Below are 21,832 nucleotides of genomic sequence, written 5' to 3' on the forward strand. Positions count from 1 at the left end.
TAATCCTAACGTTGAAATTTAACTAAGCACCACCAATGAAAACTGAATTGAACCTAGGGCCCCCTGCACATACTAGACAAACACCCTACCACTGAGCTATGTGCCCTCTTTTTACTTTGAGGCAGTCTCGTGAATGCTAAGCTAGCCTTGAACTCTAGTCTGGAAAAGTTTTGGATTTGTGATCCTCCCTAACCTAGTTTCTTCTCCATTGCTGTGGTAATATACTGAACAAAACCAGCTTAGGGAGGAAACCCAGGTTCATTTGACTCCCTCCTCCCATCACAGCCCACCATTAAGTCAAGGCAGGTGTTCCAGTAAGGAACCTGCAGTCAAGAACTGAAGCCGAGACCACAGAGGAACGCTGCTTACTGGCTTGCTCAGCTATTATTATACAGCTGAGGCCACCTGCCCTGGGAGAACATTGCCTACAGTGGGTTGGGCTCACCTACATCAAGTAGCAGTCAGGATAACTCTTTAGTTAGGCTCCCTACTCAGGTGAGTCTAATTTCTGTCCACTTGACAAAACTAACAGCCCAACTGACCACTTACCAACCTGACACACAAACACTTCAGTATTCAGCCATAACCTTTCCTTTCTTGTTTGTCCCTAAGACTTCATGTTAATTTCATGTACGTGTATACACACACACACACACACACACACAGTCCAACCTTAAAAGTCTCCAGTCTTTAAATTTTTCAATGCTTTAAAGTCCAAGTTCTCTTTAAAAATCCAACATCTCTGCTGGAGACTTGTCTCAGAGGTTAAGAGCCTGACAGCTCTTCCAGAGGACCCGGGTTCAATTCCTAGCACCTTCATGGCAGCTCACACTTGTCTGGAACTCCAGTTCCAGGGCTTCTGACAGCCTCACACAGACATACATGCAGATAAAACACCAATGAAAATAAAAACAAATTACACATAAGAATCTGCCATCTCCACTGGGTGTTAATCCTAGCACCTGGGAGTCAGAGGCAGACAACTCTCTGGGAGTGATTTCTTCTTTCTTTCTTTCTTTCTTTCTTTCTTTCTTTCTTTCTTTCTTTCTTTCTTTCTTAAGAATTTACTTATGTGTATGAGTGTTTTGCTTGTGTGTGTGTATGTATATATCACCTGTATGTCTGGTACTCACAGAAGCCATCAGATTTCTAGGAACTCAAGGTCTGGGTCACATATGGTTGTGAGCACTTCGTGAGTACTGGGAACAGAACCCAGGTCCTTTGCGTGAACAACTGAGGCGTTAAGGACTCTTAGCAGCTGAGCCTTCTCTCCAGTCCTGTCTGTGGTGCTTTGAATGAGAAATGTTCCCCCACAGTCTCCGGCATTTAAACACTTAGTCCTGGTGGTGTAGATTGCTAGAAGTACAACACTGGCATGGGCTTTTGAGATCAAGTTTGTGCGACTTTGTCTTAGGGTTTCTATGGCTGTGAAGAGACACCATGACCAAGACAACTCTTATAAAGAAAAACATTGAATTGGGGTGGCTGTTGACAGCTCAAAGGTTCAGTCCTTCTCTATCACAGCAAGACATGGCGGTGTGCAGGTAGACATGGTGCTGGAGAGGTAGCCACTACATGTTGATATGCAGGCAATACATTGGGAATTCAAGGGAAGAAAGTAAATTCACTGCCCACCTTTGGCCCTTTCTCTCTCACTTCCTTCCGGTTATCTGTCCATGTGATTTCCATTTCTTTCCTGGATCACCCTGTGTCCTATACTGTGGGCTGTGTCGTATGTTTTCTCCTCTCTCCCCCCCCCCCCCCCGTTCTTGGGCCATTGTGCATATGCTGTCCCCTTGCCTTGTATTGTGAAGTGGTGAGAAAAACATTCTCCCAAGTTTGAGGAAAATCTTGACATCTCTGTTAGCAAGTAAATCTTTATTACATATGTATGTTTTTTTTTAATTTATAGTAAAATAAGGTCTTTGGCTTTGGGAGTACGGCAAGAAAACATAGACCTATTTAGTTATATTGGTGAATATTCAGAATTCCAAGAATTAAAATTTAAATTTGTGATAACAAACCATTTGCAATTTGGAAGGGATACACATGCAGTCACTTAAAATAGAAGTAATAGGATCTGGGGAGATGGATCAGCAGTCAAGAGTTTATACTGCTCTTGCCCAGGACCCAAGTTTGGTTCCCAGCACCCACTTCAAGTGGCTCATAACCATCTTTAGTCCCAGCTCCAGAGGATCTAATGTGAGCACCTAGAGTCAAAGCTACATACACTTCACACACATATGCATCACTAAAAATAATTTTAAAAATTAACATTAAAAATAATTAAAACTTAGAAATTGGAAACAATTTCAGAAAGCTGAAGTTGAAATCAGTTGGTAAAGTGCCTAGGGTGTTGGAGACACTGGTTCAAACCTTGGCACCTAGTAAACAGGCATGGTGATACAAATCTGTGGTAGGTATGATGGCTCTCAAGTTGTTGCTGCTAAAACGTCTTTAAAATAATTGCCCTTCTGCTAACACCGCCATTCTTTGACTGCAGAACAGAAACAATCGACAGCTTCTGAAGGGATCTAACACAGTTTATTTCTCTCAGGATTTTGAGACAAGGTCTTTTGTAGCCCAGGTTGGCCTCAAATTCTGTGTAGCCAAGTGTAACATTGAACTCCCTCATCCTCCGTCTCTTATCTCCCAAGCATTGGAAATATTGGGGTACCCTTCCACACCCAGTTCCATCTACTTTATAGCAGCTACCTTAAGTGTCCTCAGATCTTCCACCTCTGTAAGCACTTCTTAGAAACCTCTCAGAAGCTGACTGAGGCCTTAGGAGACGAGGCAGGAGGATCAGGAGTTCAAGGCAACCCCATCTCAAACACAAATAAGAAATTGTGTGTCTGGGTGATAGCCCTTAGCCAGTTTGTACAGTGCTTGTGATAAACTTCCGCCTCGTGGCTTTTAAGGTCTCTTTTATTGGCATTTTCGTGCTTTTCCTCACTGAGGCACAGTTACCCAGTACCTCAAGAAAGCCCCCTCATTTTTCTTCTCGTGGTGAAGCACCAGCTAATGAACACCTCGTGTGCCTTGTGAGATCCTCTTCTGTGACCTGCTGTTTTTTACTAAGCCCTGGTCACAAATGGGGATCAGAGGTTAGAAGGCTTGACTTCTTTCTGGCTGTGCTATAGGTGATTACTGTTGATTTGGGGGTTTGCTTCAGTTTGAAAAGCTTATATTTGTAAAAAATGGTTTATATAGAGTTAATGTTTGTTCAGCCTTACTTTTAACAAAAACTGAGAAACTGAAGGCGGCGGCTGGGCTGAAGCTGCCCCAGTGCCCTTTGAGTAGAGAGAATAAAAGGAACGTGTTTGAAATGTAATTCAAGTGTCGTTCAAGACTTGGGGCCGTTGACTCCTTCTGTGCTTGGTTCCATTCCCTGATAGGTGACTTACAGTTTCTGAATTACTCTTCCCATTCTCTGCGGGGAACACTGGCAGACCACACAGTACCTTAACTAAGTGTCTGATGGTCTCCTGGTTGTCAGACCACACAGTACCTTATCTAAGTGTCTGATGGTCTCCTGGTTGTCGTTGTCTTCTTTCCTTCAGAATAGTTTTAAGAAACCAAAACCAGCTAAAAGAGATCATATGTGCATCTAGGAAAGCTACCGAATTTTCCACTTCCACTTCCGTTTTCTCATTTGTAAGGGAAGGCAATGAAAATAACTACTCCAAGGACTGGAACACTAACTTGGAGCTTAAGAGCACACACTGTTCTTGCAGAGGACCCGAGTTCAGTTCTCAGCAGCCATGAAACTTAAAGTAGATTAAACAAGGGGTGGGAGACATGGGGTGGTGATTCTAAGTGCGCTCTGCTCTTGCAGAGGACCCTACTTTGGTTCCCAGCACCCACTCAGACTGCTACAGCCACCCATAACCCTGGCTCTGGGGGTCTAACGTCTCTGACCTCCAGAGGCATTCATGTGTACACATAGACTTAGACAAATAATAATAATAAATTTCTGGAAAAAATAGCAACCTCATTGACATTTTTGAGGTTTATTCAAGAAAATAAATGTTACACATTTAAAAGTATTGCATAGCCATCTTAGAAAGTGATCAGATTATGTACCAGCAGCTGTTAGAATTGCTGCTGGTGTTAGAGCTGGAACAGCAGTTTTATAAAGTCATTTTTTTTCAAGCGAACTAACTGTACTTTGAAAAATAGATCCCAACTAGGTGCTGCATGGCTCTCATCCAAACTGCTCAAGAGGAGAAAGTAGGAGGATTGCAAGTTTAAGGTTATCTTGACTAGCATATAGCAAGACTTCATCTAAAAAAAGGAAGCGTATGTCTAAAGATATTGCTATATGTGTTCACTGTCAGTGGGTAAATCAGCCCATAGTCTCAACAGAAACATGAGTGGACGAGGAAATTAGGAGAGTGAAGCTCTTCGGTGTGTGTAGGTTGTGGCTGTATTCCAGTTTAAAGGAGTCAGCACTGACTCTGCAGCTATCTTCCTAAAGCCAGACTAGGTCAGAGCCTCTGTCTGCAAAGTGTTCTCGTTTCTCACCTTGGAGCGCAGGTGTGAGAAGCTCAGGTGTGGTTGGAGATGGATGGAAAGGTGAGGTTGCCAGAAGGAATGGGTGGCTGCTGCTTTTAAGAGTGGTTTGTATGAGGGCTGCATGGGAGGCATTAGTGGGAACTTTGTGCCCTGCTTTGGGGCTTGAGCTTTTTTGCTGAATTATTTATTATCGCATTGTATTAGCTATTTTGCTTCTTGATAGATCATTTTACACCACAATATTGCTGCTGTCTAAGGAAGAAAAAGGTCTTTGCAGCAGCACTGCCAGCCTCCTGATGAAAGGGTAATTTGATTCTTAAGATTATCATTTGCCCTGGTGATTGCAGGAACATTTCTCTGTGCGCTAAGGTTATTTTTCCCTCTAGAGTCTCAGATATTGAGGACAAAAGTTCTGTGTGCTTATTAGTAGGTTTCCTGTAAGAAAAGTATTACTGGCATCTCTAAATTCTGTTCCTAACTGTGACTGTTTTAGCCAGTTCATTTTGGTAATTCTGCCTCCCTTGTGAAAAAGCATGAGGGCATGTGTAAGGAGGGGCTATGCAGACAATGCCCCAGCACACCTGTCACAGCCAGAAGGTGACCTGCCTTGTTCACTGAGGCAAGGTCCCGTTTCTCCCTCCCAAATGCAGGGGTGATAGGCAGGTCACCACACCCACCTAGCGTGTGGTTGTCACACTTGTGTGGCAGATTCACTAGCCACTGAGCCATTTCACCAGCCCCATTCTGGTAGTTTATGAAAGGGGAAAGCTTTTTAAACAAGAAGCTAGGATTCATGTTATTTCTGTAAAAATCTTAGCAACATTGTTCAGATTGTTCTTTTGGTTGGTTTGTTTGGAAACAGAATTTCAGATAGCCCAGGGTGGCTTCAACTTAACTGTGAATCTAATAATCCTTAGCTACTGCCTTTACTTCCCAGGTAGTGGGGTTACTAGCCACACCACCATGCCTGATGTTTGTATTGTTCTTTGCCCCTTAAAAGTGACACTTCGGAAAATAAGCTGAGTAGGGTTTTGTTTTGAGTGACTCTGGGTGCCATGTCATAGACAGTATTGGGCTTGGGCATGTTGGCAGAACTGATTGGGAAGAGGCCACTGATTGGGAAGATAGCTAAAACACAGATGTGAGAAGAGATATAGCTGGACAGAGGTGGTTTTTCTCATCAAAGGTCTGTCCTGAACTCTAGACAGGTCCATAGCAGCTGGTGTAAGTAAGATAAAGTGTGAGTCTTTTCACAGGCCTTTCTGATAGCTAGGAGTCACGGTCGTGTAAGTGTGCTACACTAGGAAGTGCGCAGAAAGAAATAGAATAAGCTGAAAGCCTTCCTGCATCTCACGCCTCCTTTTCTAATACATCTTACTGGCTCTCCTGCTAAAGTATTTAGTTTAGCTTAGGGAAACATGAGGCATTCATATTTAATCTTTTAATTACCTATAGCGCTTAGTCTATACTTTTGTGAAATATTTAAATCATTTTTTGATGCATTAGAGAACTCATGTTTATGTGTATGTTCCTGTACATGCGTGTGCTTAATGTTCTTGATAGCTGCTTCTCCTGTGAGCTGCTGTTATTTTGTTTCCTAAAAGGGGGTCTTGCTGTGCTCCTAGGCAGGCATCTGGCTCAAATGATGCTACTGGCTCAGTTGCTTCAGCAGCTGGACTGGAGGTTTCCTCATCACCTAGTTGTTTTTGTTTGGTTTCGTTTTTTGAGACAAGGTTTCTCCGTGTAGCAGCCCTGGCTGTCCTGGAACTCCCTCTTGTAGAACAGGCTGGCCTTGAACTCTGCCACCCGAGTGCTGGGTGTGTGTGGGGGGGGGGGCGGGGTGTGGAAGGTGTGGAAGTCAGAGGACAGCTTGCAGGAGTCAGTTTTCTCTTCCTAATATGTAGGTCCTGGGAACTGAACTTAAGCTGTCAGGCTGGGTGGCAAAGCCTTTACTTGCTGACCCATGTCTCTGGCCCGCAAATGCTATATTATTTATTTATTTTGTAGGCAACTTTTTAAAAATGGTTAAATAATCTTTCTGCATTTTATTGTGATCTTTTTTAAAGTACAAAAAATATAGACTAGTAAAATGACCCCTCTCGTGTCCACTACTTATCTGTTAACATTTTGCCATATTTTATGGTTGACTTGATCATTTAAAAATACGTTACTGCGGCATACTTAAGCACAAACTTCCTTAAAAATAAAACCATCCCATGCTGATATTACCTGTTAAGATTAGTGTGAATTTCTGTGCTGTGTGCAGTCTAGAAAGACCCACTGGGTCTGGGTCACACAGATGTGACCCGAGCTTTGCAGTTCTGGAGAAATCCCCCACATGTCCTCAGAAACATCTGTCACAACTGGACTCCAGTAAGGTGACTCTGCTGGTGGTGGCGGGTGCTCCTAAAACCCTCAAGCTGCAAATGTTCTTGATTAGACAAGGCAGATGCTCCAGAGACCCAAACCTGGTAGGGTAGGTCAGCTTCTCCGCAGAGTTTTAGTAGGATGACTAGCTATTTGGTCACTTGTTAAATACCTATGACACATTTTAATAAAAGGTATCTAGCGTGCAGTGAGTACCGAAATCTAACATTGACCTCATTAGTTGATCCTGAAACATGGAGAACTTAAGTGGATTAACTCTTAGTTTTAGTGATTTTGTTTTGTTTTTGCCTGTTGGCAATCTGGCCTGTTTAACCCGTCTGTACTTTTGAAAATAGATTCTGAATGGGAAGATGAATTTGGGTCAGCTAACTAGAACTTACTATTGGGACCTTTCTGGGATTCACCCTGCAGCAGTTCTAAAGATAAATTTAGCTGTGCTTTTACGTCTTATAGAAATCTCCAGCATTCTGACTGCCATCCTTTTACCTTTCTCAAAGCACGTTGTTTTCCGTTGCAGGTTTTGTTCCCTAGGTATACAGACTGCGTTTATAAGTGTGAAGACTTGTGACCCGCTAAGAGAGTTTGCTTCAAGGAATGGAACTAGCTCATAGCCTGCTGCTCAATGAAGAAGCGTCCAGCCAACTAGGTGAAGTTCAGAAGGCCGAGTTTATTTTCGAGTGGCTGAGATACTTGGAGAAGCTTTTGCTAGCAACCAACAGGGTAGGTAACATCGCAAAAGCTGGTTTTGCTCTGTAATGTGCCAGAAATGTTTGTTTTCTTGCTTTGTCTGTAGTCACGTATTAGTGTGTGAAAGCTACAGTTTCTTAAGACTTAGCAGTGAAACATGGTAGACTCCTTCCTCTTCTGAAAGGTCACTTTAACTTTACAAGTCTAAAAAAACAGAAAGCAATTAGCCACTATCTGTTGTTTTACTTTAAAAATACATGTAATGCTTGAGCCGGGAATATAGTTCAGTAGTAGTGTGCTGGCCTAGCACGCATGAAGCCTCCAGTACTGCAGAGCGTATGCACACACACACACACACACACATCACAACCCCTGTGTATTCTGTTTCATCTTCATTATCTTTTACAACTTGTGTTTCTCCAAATACATGAAGTCCTGATGTCCTATGTACTAAACAATGCCATTGGAATTTTACTTTCAGAAGCTGTAAGACCTGTGAGGAGAATAGGAGCTGAAAAGCTCTTTCTATTCCCTCTCCTAAAGCGCATAAAATAGGTGCAAAGAAAGAAAACCAATTTCTCGTGCTATGTGCCTACACCTTTGGACATGCTGCACATGGACATGAGGCGGCAATTCTGGACACTCCAGCACCTATCTCAAATAAGGGCATTTTATATAACCCACAGTGTTGTACGTAATACAAAAGTGATGGGAAGTCTTAGTTGTACGTACCCAGTATGCACGTGTGCACACACACACACACACACACACACACACACACACATTCACTCACACAGATACATGTAGGATTTCACAAAAGATAAATGTTTGTTAATTTAAAACTGATTTTAAATAATTTAAAAACCCTTCTAATTCTGAAACAATTTATTGTTATCAGGCTCTATAATATAATATAAATATTTGATAAATTTGCTTACCTTCAAGAAGAAATTAAAAGCAAATTCTAGGTTTGGGAAAATAAGCTTAACAAAAGATAAAATTCTAGGGCTGAAGAAATGGCTCAGTGGTTAAGAGCACCAGCTGATCTTCCAGAGGGCCTAGGTTCACTACCCAGGATGCAAAGGCAGCTTATAACTGTCTGTAACTCCAGTCCTAGGAGATCCAGTCTCCTCTTCTGGCTTCCATGGGAACTGGGTAACATGTGGTGCCTCTGTGCGGTCAAAATGCTAATATACTTAAGATTTAAAAAGAGACATTTTTTTTCTTCTTTTCCTGACAGGGTTTCTCTGTGTAACCCTGACTGTCCTGGAACTCGCTCTGTAGATCAGGCTCACTCAGTGATCCACCTGCCTCTGCCCTCTAAGTGCTGGGACTAAAAGCATGTGCTACCACATCTGTCTGGAAAAAGTTTTTTTTAAGATAAAATTCTATTTACTAATTGAACAAATACTAATTTGTGGAATTGAGGCTGGAGTGAGCACCTGAGTGCCATTAGTGTTGCAGTGACTTTTTCAGAGAGCACACGGGTGTTACATTTATACGCATTCACTTGTACAGAGAAAATTGTGCTGTCCTTAGGAAGACTTGAATACACCAGGAAGCTGCTGCAGGATCAGCTTTTGCTTTGGGCTGTAGGCCTTACATCACTCACAGAACTCGATGGGGAGAGCTGACTCAGTAAGAAGCTGTAAAATCACAAATCACGTGTCTTTCAAGTAGACTTAGAAGAAGAAGAACCCTGTCTCTGTTCATGGTCTGCAGTGTGTTTCAGAAATCACAAATCACATGTCTTTCAAGTAGACTTAGAAGAAGAACCCCGTCTCTGTTCATGGTCTGCAGTGTGCTTCAGAGTTTCCTTCTTGGTGACAGCAAAGCAAAGAACCACTTGTTAGTATAGCACAATACCTGCGTCTCCAACTCACTTATGGGGATCCGCATTCAAAATAATCTGGAGTTTTCCTAGGGAAGATCTGTACCGTGCAGTCACAGGAATCCTACTAACTTTCCATCCTTTGTTACTTCCTTTGCAGGCTGATGTGAGGGAGAAGCAGAAGGCTCTTGTTGAACAGCTCTTGTCCTTACTCAACAGCTCCCCGGGGCCTCCCATGCGCAAGCTCCTTGCTCAGAATCTAGCCATACTTTATAGTATTGGAGACTCGTTTTCTGTTTATGAGACAATTGACAAGTGTAATGATCTTATTCGTAGCAAAGATGACTCTCCAAGTTACCTTCCCACCAAACTGTAAGTAAACATTAAAACCTAATAATACAAAATATTGTTTCCTTGTATGATTTTTCTAAATTATATAACCTGTTTAACACTTGTTTTGAAATAGAGTATAAATTCAGTTTTTTATTTTTTTTTAATTTTTCTTTTATTTTATGAGACAGGGTCTCTCTATGTAGTCCTGACTGTCCTGGAACTCCCTACATAGATTTGACTGGCCTTGAACTCAAAGAAATCTGCCTGTGTCTCCTGCTTTCTCTAATTAAAGTAATTTATCACCTGCCCAGCTTGATTTCTAATCTATTAAAACAAGCAAACAAACAAACAACATTCAGCCACAGCAGCGGTGGCACACATCTTTAATCCCAGCACTTTGGGAGGCAGAGGCAGGTGACTCTGAGTTTGAGGCCAGCCTGGTCTACAGAGAAAGTTCCAGGACAGCCAGGGCTACCCAGAGAAAGCCTGTCTTGAAAAACCAAAACAAAGAAACAAAAGAAGCACAATATTTTCCTGTCAAGTCCTTTTAAACATATCTTAGGGAAGCTGGGGAGATGAACCAGCAGTTAAGGTCCTGTTGCTCTAGCTTCCATCCTCAGCCTTCATAGTTGGCTCACAACTACCTGTAACTCCAATTACAAGATTCAGTGCCCTCTTTAGTCTTCACAGGTACCAAGAATGCATATGGTGCACATACATGCTTGCAGGCAAAACACCCTTAAACGTAAAATAATTCTAAAAAAAAGGTCAGGGTCTAAGGATATACAACTCAGTAGTAGAAGGCATGCCTAGCATTCGGAAGGCACTGGATTATAAAGGGCCGTGGCTTCTATCACTGATACTGTAATTAATAATAATAAAAAAGAGTAATTAAGATGTGGCAAAAATACCTAGCTTTGAGAATAAAAACGTCTTCCTAAGTTTTTGGTAGGTGAGTGTTTAAGAATGTGTTTTCAGTTCTTCAGATTTTGTTTATTCTTTTATTAAGTTCTTAGTAGTAAACTAAGACAGAAGGAAATATAAGTGAATGGCACTTCATCACAGTTGAAAGCATCCTAAGGAGACAGTGAGATGGCTCAGTGGTTAAGAGTGTGAACTGCTCTTCCTTGCTTGGATTCCCAGCACCCATAATCAGGCAGCTCACGCATGCCTGTAACTCTAGCTCCAGGGCAAATCTGACTTCCCCTTCTGCCCTTTGTGGGCACTGTGCTCACATGCACAATCCCAGGCACAGCCATACACATACCCACATAATTTAAAAATTTTATTATTCGAGGAAACTCACCCTTAAAAAGCAGAACCACCAAGAATGGGAAAAGTTTGAATAGTCACGTTTACACAGTATTAAGATGTCTATACCACCACCCTTTTTGGTCGTGACTCTGTTTCCAATTTAAATGTTGTTTCAGTGCTGCTGTGGTGTGTTTGGGTGCCTTGTACAAGAAGTTGGGTAGAATACTGGCTAACGCCTTTCCTGATACAGTGGGGAACATTCTGAAAGCAATGAAGAGTGCAGAGGTAAGTGCAACCAAGGGCATCGTATGCGACTGTGCTTTCCGGAGTTAATAAAAGGGTTACATTTTCTTTAAACATGCAGAGATATCTGTGTAGCTTTATCTAAACTAAATATATCTAGAATATGTATGATGCCTGGAAAGTAGGTTGGTTATCATACTGGTGTTGGAAAGGAATAAGCAGTGCATAGTTAGAAGGAAAGAGAAAAGGGTGGGGGTCGGACCTGGAGGGGCTTTACATGCCAGGCCCACAGAGTGCAGCTGCAGCCTTTCCCTCCTGGTACTGCGGCATTGCTCCCGGAGTACCTCTTGATTTTGAGACTGACTTAATTTAATTTCCAAGATCCTGTAATCTCGCAACAACTATAGTTTAACCAGTTTTTAAATTAAACTCATCTGTTAATAAAAAATTTAAGTTCTAGTATTTAGGACTAAATATTAAATTCCTAGTATTTAGGGATAATGCTAAAAGATTACAACAGTTCTTTCTTTGTTTAGAGAAGCGGTCTAGAAAATAGCTCTTAAGTCATTTATATACAAAGAAAGGCCAACTTCACATTTCTGAAATGTTATAAGACAAAACACAAGGAAATGAAAACAAACACCATTAAATTTAAGATTTGTACTAGAGTCAGAACCTTAAGGTCTGAAGTCTGCATCACTAGACTGGTGAGGGCCCTCCAAGCAGATTACTTCCTAGCAATGTTTTCCAAAAGACTGTTGGCATTTGGGAAGGCTTTCTGCGTTGATAAATTGGGTTTCATTCTTGGAAGGGGATACTCTCAACATGCCCCACCTCTAGACAAAGAACTGCATACAGCTGAAGTGTTCTGAGAGAATTAGTCTTCAGCAGTGCTGAGCCCACATCGGTTACCAATACCAAGTGGTCAGCCCTGAAATTGTACATGTGAGCAAGCATGAGAAGGACTCATCAGGGTGTGTGTGTGTGTGTGTGTGTGTGTGTGTGTGTGTGTGTGTACCACATTCATGCCTGGTGCTCCTTGGAGGCCAGAAGAGGGATTGGATCCCGTGGAACTGGAGTTACAGATGATTGTGAACTGCTGTGGTGCTGGAAACCGAACCCTGGTCCTCTGCTAGAGCAGTCAATGCTCTTAACCAATGAGCCATCTCTCCAGCCCCCATTCTTTGGTTTTTAGTTTTTGGGTTTTGGGTTTTTCTTGGTGGTGAGATTGAAGGCAGAGTCTGGCGCGTGCTGTTGACTAGAGCTCTCGCTGAGGTGCAGCCATGGTGCAGGTTTGAGCCTCAGAGTACGGGGATTCTATTGTATTGAGTTGTACTGATCTGTACTGGTAGTTCTTTTTTAATAGAAAATTGAATGGTTAGTGTTTGTTTGGTTTTTGTGTGTGTGTGTGTGTGTGTGTGTGTGTGTGTATTTTTGTTCTGCTAGACAAGATTTCTCTCTCTAGTCCTTGTTGTCCCGGAACTCGCTCTGTAGACCAAGACCTGCCTCTGCCTCCTGAGTGCTGGGATTAAAGGCATGTGCCACCACAACTGGTTAGTGTTTCTTAATGTCAGAATAAGTTGGTCAGTACATAAAGAAACCTGACTTTTCTTACATCTGCAATAAACACAGTGTTTAGTGCTGCCCTTTGGATGAACTTTCCCCATTATTCTTTGCATTGTTCTTTTCTTTTTGGCAGTCTCAGGGCCGCTATGAGATCATGCTGAGTCTGCAGAGTATACTGACTGGCCTGGGTGCTGCTGCTGCACCGTGCCACCGGGATGTTTACAAAGCTGCTCGGTCCTGCTTAACAGACAGATCCATGGCTGTCCGTTGTGCTGCTGCCAAGGTAAAACCCTCTGACTGCCACTTGTCTAAACCGTGTACAAAGAGAGTAAACTCCCCTCTGAAAGCATTAGGCTCAGCCACATGATGTTAGAGCTGTAGCCTTGGAAATTAGCTTGTTGGGTCTGGTGCTGATGTGAGGAACCACAGGCCAGAGGGTTCCCAGCTGCACCATGTGCATCGCCCGGATAGGAAGGTCTGGCTTCCACACTTACAGATGCATTCTGTTTGTGTGTGCCCCCCCTCTACAGGCCTGAACTAAATGTGTGTGTTAGTTATCGTTGCTCTAAATTGTTTTCATTTTTTAAAAAGTTATCCTTGACACAGTTGATGTCAGTGTACGTAGTATGTAGTACAATGAAGTCACTACTATTGCTTGGATTATTACCACAGTTGTCATAGTTAGCAGATTGACTCTGAGGGTTTGTTTGGTGTTTTTGTTTTTTTAATGTACTCAGAATTAGAAGGGGGTTGTTCTCTCATCTGTTTTTGTACTAACATATATGAGTTTTAATAGTTCTTGGTTGTTCCTATAGCATGTAAATACTATGAAGCTGTGTTTTTGTTAGACTGTTCTATTTCTACAGCTCACACATACCTGAACCTGACATCTATATTTGTTTTATTTTTTCCACTGATCTGTGTGTGCATTTGCATAGTGTCTTCTTGAACTCCAGAATGAGGCTGTCTTTATGTGGAGCACGGACCTAGACAGTGTGGCCACACTGTGTTTTAAGTCCTTCGAAGGTTCCAATTACGATGTGAGGATTTCCGTTTCAAAGCTACTGGGCACAGTGTTGGCTAAGGCTGTAATTGCTAAGCATCCAGGAGCAGGTAAAGTTATTTAATTATTCTCAGAGTGTCTTCTTCACCTCTCCTCTGTTGATAAATACATGTAGAATTACAGCTACCTATTTTTAATATCTGAAAAGCGGAATATAAATCAGTTGCAGTTCATGAACATTGCTATAGGTCTTAAGATGCCATCCTCAAACAACTCAGTAAAAAACAGAGGAAAAAAATCCAAACAATTTTTGAAGTGTGCTTTACTCAGTTATTGTCTTTTTTAAAAAATGAATTTTGCCTGGGTGTGGTGACCTTTAACCCTAGCACTCGGTAGGTGTAGGTCTGCAGTTCTCTAACTTCAAGGCCAGCCTGGTCTGCAAATCAAGTTCCAGAACAGTCAGGACTACACAGTTAAACCATATCTCAAAAACAAAATAAACAAAGAATTTTTTAATATTTATTTATTTATTATGTATACAATATTCTGTTTGTGTGTATGCCTGCAGGCCAGAAGAGGGCACCAGACCCCATTACAGATGGTTGTGAGCCACCATGTGGTTGCTGGGAATTGAACTCAGGACCTTTGGAAGAGCAGGCAATGCTCTTAACCTCTGAGCCATCTCTCCAGCCCCACAAACAAAGAATTTTAATGTGATTTTATTCAATAAGACATAAGGCCTAAATCTTAAAAGTTATTTTAAGGCTATATTTTTATATCTGGCTTGTTATTGTCTAGATTGGTAAAGGGCATAGCTGATGTGGATAATTTCAAACAGATGTGCCAAATGTATTCTGTTTGGACAGTTTTCTTTCGTTAGTTTTAGTCCCTCTTGTATTCTCTAAGCTGTAAGCAAGGAGAGGATACTTTTGAAAACGAAGATTCTGTATACTATATACAGTGTGTGCAAGGCGCTGATGAATAACTGAATACTTTATCCTGTATCCTCAAAGATAAAAATGCTCACATAAATGAAACCATAGCTTCTCTGGACCTTGGCTCAGATAACTCAGACTAGAAGGCATAGCCTGAGTGGTTTTAAGATGTGTGAAACCCTAAGGACCCAATTTAATCTAAATGCTTACTTTATCAGGCACTCTATATAATTTGTGTGTACATTATTTGAAAAACATTATTAAAGAAGTACTCCATTGTTATCTAGAGGGAAAGTCCACTGTTTCTCTAAAACATTGCTCCTCAGCGAGGGGTAAGAGAAGATGGAAGTGACACCATGTTAGAATCACGAGGGAAACAGTGCAAACCTTTGGGTACAGCCATCTCATTCTCCAAGTGAGACCCACATCTAACAGTCACAACAGGAAATTTCTTTCCCCGTGGTTTTTGTACTGTTGTGATTCACTCACACATTCTTATTTGGGGGGATCAGGCGGGCTATGCTGGGAAGAAGACACACACACTCCAAACCAGGAAGAAAAGAATTGCATTTAAGACGTATAAAAAACGAAGAAATTGCCGGGCAGCGGTGGCGCACGCCTTTAATCCCAGCACTCGGGAGGCAGAGGCAGGTGGATCTCTGTGAGTTCGAGACCAGCCTGGTCTACAAGAGCTAGGTCCAGGACAGGCTCCAAAGCCACAGAGAAACCCTGTCTCGAAAAACCAAAAAAAAAAAAAAAAAAAAAACCGAAGAAATTGAGGTTAACATGTTTATTCAAACTCTCTTTAAAATGTCAATTACACACCTCCACAGGTTGTCCTTAGCGATACTACACAGATGGAGTAAAAGGCACAATGTAGAATTACATAATAAAAGTGCAAAGAATTTAATCTCTGCTCTCTTAGAGAAGCAATGAAATTTGACTAAGGAAAGGAAAAATCAGTTGTACCCACAGTGACACTTTGGCCTACTCTTTTGTTGGAGATTCATTTTGCATCTTTAAATTCTACTTTGTTGTATGATCTGTAAGTCATAGTTGTGTTGTGTTTTTTACTTTGTTTTATTGAGAGTATCCCAGGCTAGCCTTGAACATGTGATTCTCCTCCATTATCTCCGAGTGCAGGGATCACAGGCATGTGTAAGCATGCAAGCTTTATGCAGTTCTGGGGATCAAACCCAGGGCTGTGTGCCCTTGAGGAAACACTGTTCCAAATGAGTGACTTCCACAGCCTGACTTAATTCTTACATGAGTTCTTGCCATCTATCCATGTTTTGTCATACATTCCATAATTCCTTTGTAAAAAGACTCAATATTATTCTGTTGTGCATATATGCTACACTTGATTTATCAGTGTACTAGTTGGTGGCCATTAAGATTGTTCCACATGTATCTTAGCTATTGAGAATAGTATTGCAGTAGATATGAGAGTACTAATCTCTTTGTTTATCGGCCAGGCTTCTCTGAAGGAATGGACATGATAGAATAAACGTATCTATAAAAGGGATTTATTAAAATGGCTTATAGACTGTGGTCCAGATAGTTCAACAATGGCTGTCTCTTGACAGAAATGCCAAAGATCTGGTAGCTGTTCAGTCCACAAGACTGACTGCCTCAGCCGTCCTAATCTGGTGCTGGAGTCCCAGGGAGGTCCTAGAGAGCTGCCAATTTTCAGTCCACATTGGAGTCCTGAAGTCTAGCACCAGGAAAAGAAATGGCTCAGCCACAGAACAGATGAATTTGCCCATAAGAATGAAGACAAACAGACAGAAATCAAAATCTTCCTTCTTCAGTGTCTTTTAATGTGGATGTCCACAAAGAGGTGGCCCCGATTTAGGGTGGGTCTTCCACCTCAAATAATCCAAACAAGAAAAGTTCTTACAATGTAAACAGTTTTCCTGTCGTCAGCTGCTTCCAAATAAACACACTAAGGTTTATATTAATTACAAATGCTCGAACATTAGCTCAGGCTTGCTACTAGCTAACTCTTACATTTAAATTAACCCATATTTTCTTTTCCTTTTTTGCCCTTGTATTTCTTGTCTCTGCTCTGCTATGTAGCTTGGTACCCTTTCTCATCACAGCATCCCCATCTTGCTTCTCTCTGCATCTGCTGGTGACTCTAGACACCGCCCTTCTTTCCAGCATTCTTTGTTTGATGCTCCTACCTAACCTGATTCTGTTGAGCTATTGTCACAGCGACATATATTCACACAGTGTAAAGGCATATTCCAGATCACAGGTGGCCCAATTGCTTGGGTTTTAGTTAATTCTAGTTGTGGGTAAGCTGACAACCAGGATTAGCCATCATACTTCGGAATTCCAGTTTCAGTTCTTCCAAGTCACAGATGAGAAGGCTGTATCAAACAGTGCTTCTAGTTTTAGCTTTTTATTTGGGATTTGTGTGTTTACCCCCACCATGCCCAGTTTATAAAGCACTAGAGATAAAGTCCAGGGTTTGTCTGTGCTAGGTAAGCACTACATCCGCAGAGCCTTCCCGGGGTATTTAGTCCAAAATTCGTGAGTCACCTTTGACTCCTCTGGCACTTAGCATCTGTTCAGCTGAACTCTAAATACATCCAGAGTTGAGACTCTGAAGCATGCTTAGTTCTGGGGCAGAGCCTAGAAAGTTCAGGATGAGCCTTGAGCATCTGTGCCAAAACCAGGGAGCATTTGTGTTGTAGAGAGATGCCTCCTGCTCAAACCCAGGGCAGGGGTAGCATCAAAATGGCTAGTGGTAGAAACCCTTATAACTGTTGAATAAGAGATCAGTGAGGCCATGCTGAGTCTAGGGCAGCCGGGAGGTGGGAAGAGCTGCTTTCATGTGGTAGCATGGCGGCTGGCCGCTGCGGGAGGACGGAAACTTTCTGCAGTTGTAGTGAAAATCTACACAGGGCTTCCTGGTGGATCCTGGATGGGAGCTGTATAGCACTCTCAAATAATCTCATGGCGAGTACACTGACAAGGCTAACCTTACCCAGCTATTCAAAGCTAAGCTACAGAGAGAAACTATTAGGTGGTTCTCCACCAGAACTCTGATGAAATACCAGACTCATTGGAATCAGCCATTCTATAAAACAACTGGCCAAAAATCTATTCTTCAAAATGAAAAAAAAAAAAATATGAGGAGCCTAGGTACAAAGCATTTGGGAGTTGACTATACCCTTCTTGCAGCTTTTCTCCCTTTTTATTTTTATAATTCGAGAAATGTAATCTTCTGAGACCCACCCTTCCCTTCCCTGACTCACCTTTGTTCCTTAGCTTGAATTTACAGATCACTTCTAGTGGCTCCATCTCGTGGCTGTGCCCTCTGTAGTCTGGTGTCACTACAGCAGCAGAAGGGCCAGTTGCATCTCTCTTCTCCTGGCCCCCTTTGCTGTGCTGATCTACAAGGTCGATGTGCTCTCTCTCTCTCTCTCCCGTCTTCTCCTCTGGCCTGTCTGTTAGCTAACCTTCATGGCTCCTTCCACTCCGCTCTGCTCAGACTCAGTGGGTACTCAGTATTGCTCTTTGAAACCTTTTTGCCTAGAAGAAAAGGCCTAGAGACTGTTTTCCAGATGTGCACAGCCTGATTGCCCTGCCCTTCTGCTCCGTTCACACACCCTGAGTCTATCTAACGTCACGCTCACTGTCACCCAGTGTTCCCCTTACCTTCCCATCTCCATGGCCAGGCACTGTTTAATGGACTGTGATGCTGTGATGTGTCGCTCGTGTTTATTGTTCACCTTCCTGGTGTTTGCACACCCAGGGTGGGGGTTTGTGCTGTTCATTGTGTTTCTTCAGATTCCAGCGTAGATTCTCATTGGCCTCAGGTAGTTTTCTCTTCCTCCGACTCTAGAGTAGATGTTAAAGTTAATTTCTCTGCTACTGTATGACTTGAGTTTATGGGGTCTGAGCTTTTTACCTAGTGTGTTCAGATGATAAGAGAAAAATGAGGGTTTTTTTTTAAGGTCTTCTTTTTAAGGTGTTCATAATTAGAAATTCAGAAATATCAGACAAAACGCATTCTTGAATTCCTGCCCTAACTGGTCTTTTCATTGTTAAATCCTAAGAGCCAATTTTAGTAGTTGTTATGATCCTACTATTTCATGTAAGGGACTGATAAAATAATAAAAGCCATATTTGCCAGTTGAGAAATTTTAACAAGAAAGCATGATGGTTACCTTGTGTAAATTTCATTAAAAGTTATAGAATATTTGGGAAAATTCATGTTTTGATTTTAGAATTTCTGTTTTTTAAAGGTTTTTGTTAATATATTTTTTGGTTTTTGTTTGTTTGTCTGTTTTTTCGAGACAGGGTTTCTCTGTGTAACAGCCCTGGCTGTCCTGGAACTCACAGAAATCCACCTGCCTCTGCCTCCTGAGTGCTGGGACTAAAGGCGTGCGCCACCGCCGCCTGACTGATTTATTTTAATCGTGAGCTGTGTGTGTACAGGAGTTTGTGCTGATGAGTGCAGTTCCAGCAGAGGCTTTGGTGTTGAAGTTACAGCCACCTACAGTGGCTGCTTTACCAGTCTTGGGTTCTCTTAAAGCAGCGCGTGCCATCTCTCCAGTCCCTTTTTCATCTGTGATGATGCATGTGGGTTTGGTTGATAGTTCCTCTGTGCTGAGAGATCACTTGCCTTTTCATGTCTTTGAGGAAAGAAAGCAGTGGAGCACAAAGTGGCATAGCATGAAGATGTCCGTCAAAGGGCACTTTGGGCTCTTTCCCTAGGGCTGAGGATTGAACCTACAGCTCTGTGTGTGTTCTAGGCAAGCATTGTACATCCCAGACCTTCTAGGGCTCATTCTGATGGACCGTTAAATCGTCATGTGCCTTCTTCTGTTTATTGATATATGGAATCTCCTGTGGACTTTGCATTACATTTGGAGTTTTACTTTTTCTGTCAGTAAGCTTGCTTTTGGCAACTAGAGGCCGTGTGTGCCTGGCTGGGGTGCAGCTCAGCAGCTGAGCATGCACTTAATGTGCACAGGCCCCTGGATGGTTCTCCAGCCCCCAGATAAAAGGATTGCACATTAAAGTTGAGTCTGTAAACGATGAATTTGCTCTTTTGTTCTTTTTCGCAGCAGCCTCGAGGCAAAGTGCTCGCAGAGTCTCTCTGGAGGAAGTTCTGGAATTGCTGGGAACAGGGTTTCTGCGTGGGAGTTCAGGATTCCTCCGAGCCAGTGGAGATATGCTGAAAGGAAGCAGTTCGGTCAGCAGGGACGTGCGCGTGGGAGTCACTCAGGTCGGTGACCTACGGGTAACTCCCACTGGCCTGCACTGAAAGTTTTAGTATCTGAGTCCATGGTGCAAGGTTGCTAATTATGCTCACCTTCACAGAGAGATATGGTGAAGCAAAAATAGTTTTTGAAAACAAGGTTACAAGTTAAGAGACTCTTGTAACCGAAATATGATTTGTAGTAAAGAGTTTTACTTGATTCCTTTAAATCATAATCAGTTTTTTCCTCTCCTGGTACTGTCATGTGTCTTATGGCTTAACATCTCTTCTTCTGTGTTTATGCATGCTCATGCAGTACAGTTCAAATAGTAGTACTTAATATTTAATGTGTCAAGATAACATGATTTTAACCACTACAAGAGATTGTCATGCAGTCTATATTTTTTGCTATGTAATTTTCCATCCTAAACACAAGTTTTAAAGCTAAATCCTTAGAAAGATTTCTCATAATAAAACAATGCAAAAGCCACTACATCCTCCTCCCAAGTCTTTTTCCTAAGTGTCATGATTCGGGAAGTTCATGCTGGACTGGAGGTGAAGCCCAGCCAGCAGGGGCACTTCCTGCTGTGTACAAGATCCTTGGCTGAATCCCCCAAAATTTACTATGTCCAGCCAAAAATGAAGTCATTGCATGCTGAACATTTTAAATGAACAATTTAAAATAAACTAAAAATCCACCTGCTTCCTGGTGGATTGTGCTGGATGGCCAGCTCCTGAATGTGCAAGCTCCCCAGCATGACTGTAAACTTTCCTTGACATGTATTGCTTGAGAAGACTGCTGTCTTTGTACCTGGAGTCAGGAACCGTTAGCATTCTGGAGAGAAAGAGCAGCAAGATCGTCACTGCAAACTCTCCCTTGCATCTAGAACAATCCTTAGGAGTTAACAGTGTTGGGGGGTAGCTCATACAATGTGCTCCTGTGTTTGAATTCAGCTTGCTTGTTCAGAAGGTTAAATAGCCTCCAGCCTTTGTTCCCAGAAGCTAGGGACACATTTTACAAAATATCTGGTAGTTTCTCTCTACTGAACATTAAACAGAGCCTGACCAAAGTAGAATAGAGGTGCCACGTAGGTGGGGTCTGCATTGAGAGACTGTCGCTTCAGTCTTGCCACGAACAAGCACTTATGCTACACTAATGTCTGCCAAGTGACTAAGTCAGAAAGGAATACGATGTGTAGGGGAAATTCTGCATATTTTTGTGAAAAAAAAATGTTAATTTGCAACTGAAATGATTGAATTTTGAAGATGAAATTGCTTTCTTTTTAGGCTTACGTGGTATTTGTTTCAACATTAGGAGGAGCTTGGCTAGAGAAGAATTTTGCAGTCTTTCTTTCTCATACGCTAAGCCTTGTGTCCCAGTTGAATTCTAAAGCCACCCAAACTCAGACTGATGCTGTCTGCTGTCGCCGTTGCGTTTCATTTATCCTTCGAGCGACTGTAGGAGGCCTTCTTGGAGAAAAGGCTCAAATTGCTGCTGCGAAGGATATCTGCCAGGCCATCTGGAAGCTAAAGAAAGTTGTGGGTATGGATCTACTAAAAGAGTCTGGCTCACCAGTATCAGACGCACCACCCTTTGAAAAAGCAGGGCTGCCGAATTACTATAACAAAAATATTTTTAAAAACAAGTTTATAGAAAAATACATAGCTCAATGAAAACAATAAAAAAGAACAAAAAAACAGTTTATTATTTATTCATGTATATGTATAGCCACATTCATGTGTGCTCTGTACACACATGCATGTTGAGTGCCCAAGAAGGCCATAGAGAGCATCAGAGAGCCACCCGGCATGGGTGCTGGGAACCAAGTCCTCTGGAAGAGCAGCAAATGCTTTTA

At 42.1% G+C, this 21,832-nt stretch overlaps 1 protein-coding gene across 2 annotated transcripts in view; it reads left to right on the forward strand.

The window, feature by feature from the left end:
• Heatr5a (HEAT repeat containing 5A) overlaps positions 1 to 21,832 on the forward strand; it is a 104,968-nt gene that overhangs the window by 6,140 nt on the left and 76,996 nt on the right. Inside the window, exons 2-8 of one of the 2 annotated variants that reach the window (XM_038337405.2) lie at positions 7,424 to 7,626; positions 9,585 to 9,796; positions 11,188 to 11,296; positions 12,954 to 13,103; positions 13,759 to 13,933; positions 19,843 to 20,003; positions 21,264 to 21,519. In XM_038337405.2, the coding sequence (XP_038193333.1) occupies positions 7,501 to 7,626; positions 9,585 to 9,796; positions 11,188 to 11,296; positions 12,954 to 13,103; positions 13,759 to 13,933; positions 19,843 to 20,003; positions 21,264 to 21,519 (1,189 nt within the window). In that variant the 5' untranslated portion in view covers positions 7,424 to 7,500. The remainder of the gene's footprint in view (positions 1 to 7,423; positions 7,627 to 9,584; positions 9,797 to 11,187; positions 11,297 to 12,953; positions 13,104 to 13,758; positions 13,934 to 19,842; positions 20,004 to 21,263; positions 21,520 to 21,832) is intronic. The other variant, XM_038337406.2, reaches the window with a different exon arrangement.

Source organism: Arvicola amphibius, chromosome 7 (assembly GCF_903992535.2).
Source record: "Arvicola amphibius chromosome 7, mArvAmp1.2, whole genome shotgun sequence".
NCBI lineage: Eukaryota > Metazoa > Chordata > Mammalia > Rodentia > Cricetidae > Arvicola > Arvicola amphibius.